The 7,780-nt window shown below is 40.2% G+C and overlaps 2 protein-coding genes across 2 annotated transcripts in view; both read left to right on the top strand.

The window, feature by feature from the left end:
* The window catches only part of UPF3B (UPF3 regulator of nonsense transcripts homolog B (yeast)), a 13,248-nt gene extending 6,282 nt beyond the window's left edge, over positions 1–6,966 (top strand). The window contains exons 3-11 of the mRNA XM_009889339.1: positions 1–79; positions 196–302; positions 1,941–2,039; positions 2,378–2,488; positions 3,195–3,238; positions 3,928–4,116; positions 4,610–4,761; positions 5,465–5,777; positions 6,659–6,966. Of these exons, the coding sequence (XP_009887641.1) occupies positions 1–79; positions 196–302; positions 1,941–2,039; positions 2,378–2,488; positions 3,195–3,238; positions 3,928–4,116; positions 4,610–4,761; positions 5,465–5,777; positions 6,659–6,805 (1,241 nt within the window). The 3' untranslated portion in view covers positions 6,806–6,966. The remainder of the gene's footprint in view (positions 80–195; positions 303–1,940; positions 2,040–2,377; positions 2,489–3,194; positions 3,239–3,927; positions 4,117–4,609; positions 4,762–5,464; positions 5,778–6,658) is intronic.
* Positions 6,967–7,317: 351 nt separating this feature from the next.
* The window catches only part of RPL39 (ribosomal protein L39), a 2,602-nt gene continuing 2,139 nt past the window's right edge, over positions 7,318–7,780 (top strand). The window contains exon 1 of the mRNA XM_009889338.1: positions 7,318–7,404. Within this exon, the coding sequence (XP_009887640.1) occupies positions 7,318–7,404 (87 nt within the window). The remainder of the gene's footprint in view (positions 7,405–7,780) is intronic.

The following is a 7,780-nucleotide window of genomic DNA, read 5'->3' as shown; positions in this document are numbered from 1 at the left end:
TGACGAAGGAGCGGCTGGAGGAGCCCCTCCAGCCCCTGCCCGAGCACGACTACTTTGAGTTCTTCGCCAACGACTCCAGGTAGGGCCGCCGGTCCCCCTCTTCCCCCCGCCCCCGGGAGCCACCGCTGCCGCCAGCTGGGCCTCCGGAGGCGTCGGCCCCCGGTCAGCCTGGCTCTCGGTCTTGCCTTTCCACAGCTTGTACCCTCACATGTTCTCGAGAGCCTACATCAACTTTAAAAACCAGGAAGACATAGTCCTCTTCAGGGATCGCTTTGACGGCTATGTTTTTGTCGATCACAAAGGCAAGTGAACGGCGCCGGCCTGGGTGTTTGCATCCTTCCTGGTGTGTGTGCAGTGTGCTGGTTGATTTCAGAGGGATGGGTGCAAGCAGTCTAACATACTGCTTCTGAGTTGTGTGATCTCACAGAATGGTCAGGGTTGGAAGGGACCTCTGGAGATCATCTAGTCCAACTCCCCTGCCAGAGCAGGGTCACCTACAACAGGTTGCACAGGACAGTGTCCAGGCATCTTAGTGCCTTAAACAAATATCATGCAGTATTTCAAAGAACTAAGAACATCTCTTATGCTTTGTGGAAACTAATCAAATTAATTTTGTGTATTTATAAATTGATTTGATTATATTGCATATAAGACCCAGTTAAGTGTACATCAAGGTAGTAGTGGTATCAATATAAAACCAGTTGTTGTGTTACTGAAGTTAATACTTGCATTGTCATACATGAGTATAAAGTCTGAAAAGTGAAAGCAGGTGGGTGGTGTCGCTGTCCAAACTAAGTGAAGCTTACGTTAATGATGTCACCCTCTGCCACTCCCCTCGCCTGCTCTGTACACTTTTATCAGTGAGACTTATTTTGTGGTCAGTTTTTAATTCAGATTATTATTTGTTCCAGTTTACAACTTGAGTGAGTCATCTTGATTCAGTAAAAGGAACAGCTTGTTCTTTGCAGTTTAAGTTGTGAAAGTGACTGATCTCTGGAGACATTAATCTGTAGGAAACAAATATTTTGTTTAATTCACTGGTTAAACATGGAAGTATTTAGTTGTCAACTTTTTTCTAAATACTCACTAGGTATTCATTGCATCTCATTTTTAAATTTTGCATTTCGAAATTGCTTACATTGGGAGGCACTAGAAGTTTTTAGTCTGTCATTGGTAGACCTTAAATTTACATATTTAGCAAAAATTTTAACAAGAGTGTTCCTGTTGGCTTTGCTAGGCTAAGGATTTCACCTTAAATTTTGTTTCAAGTACATGTGTTTTACACTTCGTCCAGCCAGGTGTTTTATGTGACACGAAGCTCTGTTCACAAGATTCTTCCTTATTTAGGAGGACTGCGTGACAAAGTTCTAATAACATGTAGATCTTTTAAATAAGCTGGTTTGCAGTGTAACAGCACACTGTGTTTGCCATACACAACAGCAATATTGGATTTATACAGCCATAAATGTAGCATTCTTGTCAGAAGATAAAACTTTAAAGCCTGCCTCTAATGCATTGTGTTCTATTGTATTTTGCCAAAAACTGAGAATTGCCTCAATTGTATTAATTTAAAATATTCTGTTCTACTTGCACAACAAATAGGTAGTCTGTAGGATGAGGATATTATGTGATGCAGTGTAGCTAAAGTGGCTGAGCTGACAGTTATGGGTAGTCTTAAATCTAGTATTTCCTTCTCGTCGTGAGTCTGAGTTTGTCGGTTTGTTAACAGAGAGTGTTGAATTCTGCTGTCTCTAAATTATTTTTTTTTTATTAAATGTCTTTCAAAATAAAAGATTTCTTTTATGCTGTCCAAGTAGTTTGTTCTAGTATTGCATATTTCTTGTGAGGCTTATCTTCCTGCTTTAGACAGGGACAATATAGTCTCTTTTATGTCTATTTCATCTCTATTTTAATGTATTTTTCTCCCCTCCTCTTAACAGGTCAGGAATATGCTGCCATAGTTGAGTTTGCACCTTTCCAGAAAGCTGCAAAAAAGAAGAGTAAGAAAAAGGATGCCAAAACTGGAACTATCGAAGATGGTATAACAGCTAGCTAGTTTTTTTTGCCTGTGTAGGCTTTTGGAAGTCCTAGCAGTAATTTGGATATAATGTTTTGACTGTGACACTGTACTTTATCAATAGAATGTTTGCTAAATTATATATGAAGCTTATTAGCACTGCTTTGTCAGCTGCCAGTCTATTAAATGTGATTGTCTCAGACAAACATAATGCAGCAGTTTGTTTGAGAGCTGCCAACTTACGAAAAGGTGGCATACAAACAACACAACTTATGTAAATCTAACCCTGACTTCCAGCACTGTGCAATGCAAATTCTTTTCATGCTACATCCCCCCCCGCCCCTTTCCCCTCCCCTGTAGATCCAGAGTACAAGAAGTTTTTGGAAAGTTACAGTGCAGATGATGAAAAACTAACCTCCACTCCTGAAACTTTGTTGGAGGAAATAGAGGCAAGAAACAAAGAGCTAATAGGTATGGAAATCTATGTACTACAGTTATGTTTTCCTAGAGCACAAAGAAATATATGTGGTGTAATTTGAAGCTGTGATTTCTTAATCTTGAGGAGGCTGAGTTCTTTTGTGTGCTTGCTTGGTATTTGTTAAACCTTTAGGCTAATCTTATTCAGTGTATTTAATTTTGCTCTCATGCTCCAAATTCTTCTCTAGGTTTAAGATTTATATGATGACCTTCCTTCTTGTTTTAAACTGCTAATCAGATGTTTGTTAGCCAGACTAGTCTGTGGAGTGGCTGCATTTCGGTGAGATGCAGTGATGTTTAATGCAAAATGCTGTGAGCGGTGAGGTTCCATGCAGGCACAAGTGAAGAGATATTGTGGTTGGGTAAAATACCACAAAAATGACCAAAATGCTCTTTTTAAGCATGTTAAAGGTATCTCTTTCAAAGCAAGAAAATCTGGGAAAAGCCTAATGCAGACTGAATATCCCTTTACAGATTGGTGTACTGGATATCATAATATTAGTGTCCTAAAGAAGTTTATAGAATCCTAATAGTTGCCACTGTTCAGGGATAGGATTGGAATACTTGTTTCACCGCTGTATACGAGAGGAGATAGGCTGGATAATCCGTAAGGCTTCTTCACTTCACATAGGGTTTTGTTGTAGGTATTGCAGTATTGGATAAGGTAAATTGTTTACATTTGTTTTTATATATTCTTTAGCTAAAAAGACTACTCCTTTATTGAACTTCTTGAAAAATAAACAGGTAAGACTTATCTCCAGAATCTTCTTGTTGCTTGTGAGTACAATTTGCTCATTTAAAGCATGAGTGTGTATATTGCAATGTGTATCTTGATATGTTTCTGTCGTTTCTTTTGAAGAAACAGCTTTTGACCCAACTTCCTCGTTAACATCTGGTTCACATGTTTTAAGCTACTAGAATGCTGGCCTTTGTAGGAATGGTGGTGCTTCATGTGCATTCTGGTCACAGCTAAACATCTCTGTGGCAGTGCCAAACCAGATCCCATTTTAATGCTTTCATTTTTAATGCAATTATGGCTGAGGGACTTGTAGATGATCTTTCTCCTAGCACATAATCTCATTTTAACTTTTAGCAATGGAGAAAATCACAAATGGGGCAGATTCAATGAATGAATTCAATGAAACTTAGAATGATAAAGGCTGAGGCTAGTGTTATGTTTGGGGTTTTTTTAAGACAGTACAAATCAAGGCTTATGAGTGAGGGGAAAAAAATGAAATGCTGCTGTAACATTCAGGTTCACAACAAAACAGCAGAGATGTCAGGACTTTTTCTTTTATAATAGGGACAGTTTTGAGGTGAGTTACTTGCTGATGAAATACTTTACCACTTTGTGGCAGGATATCTTGTTGGGCTTAAAGGGAAGTTTTCTAGTGTGGAAAGAACACTGTTTCTCTTTGCTTTTACACACACAGAGACTGAGAGAAGAAAAAAGAGAGGAGAGGAGGAGGAGGGAGTTGGAAAGAAAAAGACAAAGAGAAGAAGAAAGAAGAAAATGGAAAGAGGAGGAGAGAAGGAAGAGAAAAGAAGCAGAAAAACTGAAGAAAGTAGACAGATGCCCAGAAAAAGAAAGAGACAGATCAAAAGACGAACCAAAGATTAAGGTCTAGAACAGTTCTTTATTATAAACTGTTACACTTATTTTCCCCTATTATTTGTATATCAGTCTCTCAAAATGTGCTTTGAGTATTGTGTGAATAATCACAAGTTTGATGTTAGTAAGTTACCACTTTTTTGTAATATTCAGTATTAGGCATTGTAAAGGTTTACATGCTGTAATGCTTCATAGTAATATTTAAAGCTTTTGTCATGTGACTGTTGTACATGCTGTGGTAAACAGAATCATGAATTCACTATGGAATGGAGACTATTTTTAAGCTTTCTAAAATGGCCTGGTTTAGGAGAAAAATCCTAGTCTGCTCTGTGGATTATGCTTACTCATACACTCCAGCTTTTAGAAATACTGCGACTTGCAGTAACACTACTTTAATGTTTATTTCTTACTGGACTATGGTTCCTTTGATGCAATTTCGGTGTTGTGCCAGACAATATGTATTAGAGTGAGCTTTTTAGTTGAGACTTCTGTTTTCTTTGTAGCTACTTAAGAAGCCTGAAAAAGATGAAAAAGACTTGGAGAAAAAAGAAAAATCCAAGAAACTGGAAAAAGAGACTCTGAGGGAGGAAAAAAATGCGAGTAGTGCATCTGCCAAACGATCTGATGGGGAGACAAAAGAAGAGAAGGCAAAAAAGTATTCTAGTACTTGCTATAAATATATATATGTATATACAACTTGTTTCCTGATCGTACTGAGGCTTAGGCTGCTCTGCCATGACTATGTTTTGAAATTCCTTTCAAATTATTTTCCTAAGGTATGGGATGTGTTCTCTGTGGCAGTGAACATCCCTGCGATTACAGAAAGCTGTGTGAATTACCTGACAATTCTTCACTAGTGAACAAATCTTAATATTTTTGCATCTCACTGTAGGAACTCTGCAAAAGAAGCCCAGGTGTAGGTGACCTGCAGCAGGCTGTGAGCGCTGTCCTTGCAATGAGACAATTATAACCATGGCAAGAGGAGAGTTGTACTCCAGTTAGTAGTCCCTTTAAGTCTTGTAAGAGGTCAAAGTGGAAAGTGTCGTTCTCAACAGCTCCGTGGTCTGTTCAAGGTTCAGTTTTGCCATGTGAGAAATAGAGATGAGACAGAAATTCAGGTGTTTTCCAAAGCCAGAGGAGGCTCAGCCAGCGATCTGAGCAGAAGGCTAGGAAACGCTAGCAGTCAGTGTCATCTCTGGTTATCATGCATGACTCAGGTTATTACAGCTTCCCAAAAGCTCCCTAGAACCTACCAGTCTGTCGTCTTCATATTGCACACTTACACCACTATTACATTGATCTCCCAGCTCTGTTTGATGAATCTTTTGAGCTTCATTTTCAGTTTTGTTTTCATACAGATCAGAAGATGAGTGTGTAAAGGACTACAGGGACCGAGATAGAGATTTTGAAAGAGACAGAGAATATGAGAGAGCACAGAGGGAGAAACTGAGACGCCAAGAAGAGGAGCGTCGGAGGCAGAAAGAGCGCTTTGAGAAAGAGAAGGTTTTTAGAAGAAAAGAGGAAGAGGTGAAAAAGGAGAGAGACTTACTCAGAGAAAAGGGAAAGAAAAGTGATCTTACAGACTTTACCAGCAGCACGGACAAATCTGAAAAAGTAACCAAAGACGATAAAAAAGAGGATACAATTAAGAGGGATCGTATCAGAAACAAGGTGCTGGATTTCTTTAAATTCATGTGTTGATTCATAGGGACCAGTTAGTGGTTTTTAGGATAAAAGCACTTCAAGGAAAGAACCGTGTGGTTTCTCTATTGAAACTTCTCTCTCTTCCGGTAACAAACACTGCCATTGCTAGAAAGTTTGCCCGTTTGTCCATTAAACTTTGCTAAACTGTGATATTTCTTGTCACTGTATAGGAATTAAACCAAGATATCGTGGGCTAAATTGTAAAGACACTGATCCCTTTTCATTTGCTGACTTATGCCATAGGCTGTATCTTTAAGTTGTCAGTGGAGCATCAGTAATCTACCTGTATCTCTGCTGATGGTATACACGCCTGAAAATACATCTCAAAGTGGGAGTGTGATTGAATGGGTTCCTCCAAAACAGGGATGAGACTGCTACATGCAGAATAGGAAAGAAGAGCTGTAGACTTAAGAACTAATGTCTTGAGTTTAGTTTTATATATTCTGCAAATCTGTTTTTGAAGCATCAGTATGCAAGTTTTTCATGTTCCTTAAGGCATTATCAGGTATAAATGAAACTTGAGGTTCTGAAGAAGCTTTGAAGTTGGCCTCTATTCTGAGAGAGGGTGAGCTGAACTTGTCTCAAGAGGAAACTCTTTACAAATAACTCAAACTCCTTACAAATAATTTCAACTACGTGCAGTGTTCTTTGTGGCTTGAACAGGGGTGTTGCCTTTCAACAGAGACAACCTTGATTTGAGCCAGTTGAAGTTACATTGCCACTGTGGTGGAATAGTTTAGAACACCTTGCAAAGTTTGAATTTGAGCCATTTCTAATTACACTGATGGCATAATGACCATAATAGCACGGGGCTATGAAAGAGTCTAAATAATTCTGATTTATTTCAGGATCGTCCGGCAATGCAGCTGTACCAGCCAGGAGCCCGAAGCCGAAGCAGATTGTGTCAGTATGAAGACAGTGCTGCAAAGCCCGCAGATCAGGGAGTGGACAAGAAACAAGAGAGTGAGCCCAGTAATACGAAGGAGGAGGAGTGACTAGCATGCAAGCCTTATGTGTTCTGACTGTCTGTGCAGCCAAAGAGCATGTACTACGCAATCCAGAAGTGCCTTCGAAGCGAAGAAGGAACAAAGGAAGAAAAGGGGGCATTGTGCTGTTGGATGTTTCTGGTTAAATCCTCAGTTGTAGATTCAGAATTTGAAATGTGTTCTCATTGTATTTTCAGTTATTTGAGTTTATTTTCCCAGCATCTAACTACAACAGAGAAGAGAATCTTTGCAAAGTAGAAAGACTTTTTGGCCTTAAGTATGATAATAAATGAGTCATGCGGTCAGGAGGAGATGACACCTGGATCTAGAGCCAGAGCTTTCCTGTGAGGTGACCGGAGCCAGTCTTTGATGCACTTAAGCAGAGCGAGCTTGAAGTTGCCCGGAGTTAACACAGGTGTCGCTATGTTGTGTGGTGCTCCTGCCTGAGGCAATGGTAGCTAAATTGTGTCAGTCTAGCACTGAGACAGGTACGCAGGCTGGGGTTGTTGAGGTGCCGGTGCATGGGAGCACGAAAAGAGAATGTCTGGCCTTGCAGTAGTGATGTCAGGGAGGGAGAGACCTTCCTCTCCCGTGGTTCTCTGGATAAAGTAACTGAGTTGGAGTGTATGAATAAGCTGGCTTAATATTGGCTACTTCTTGTCAAATTCTCATGTAAAGTCTACCTACATTGACATGCTTATTTTGAATCAAATGTAGCTGGTTTGAGCATCCTGTTCTTTTCCAGCATTCTCCCTTCTTTCGAGTCTGAAACGTTTCCTAACTCCTGCCCTCTCAGTACTGCTTCGTCTTCCCTCGTAACCTGGAGTATTGTTTTACAGCCCAGAAAGAGACTTCACCAGTAGCAGCTCCTCCTAAGCTAGCGAATTTTAGCCATAGCTCTTTTGTACTGAACCCAATAAACTCGCAGAAACTCGTCTGCCGCCGCCGTCCCTCACTGAGCTCCGTCTGCGCCGGGGCGGGGCC

Source organism: Charadrius vociferus, unplaced genomic scaffold (assembly GCF_000708025.1).
Source record: "Charadrius vociferus isolate BGI_N301 unplaced genomic scaffold, ASM70802v2 scaffold7, whole genome shotgun sequence".
In the NCBI taxonomy this organism is placed as follows: Eukaryota; Metazoa; Chordata; class Aves; order Charadriiformes; family Charadriidae; genus Charadrius; species Charadrius vociferus.
This window is presented reverse-complemented; position numbering and strand designations above follow the sequence as displayed.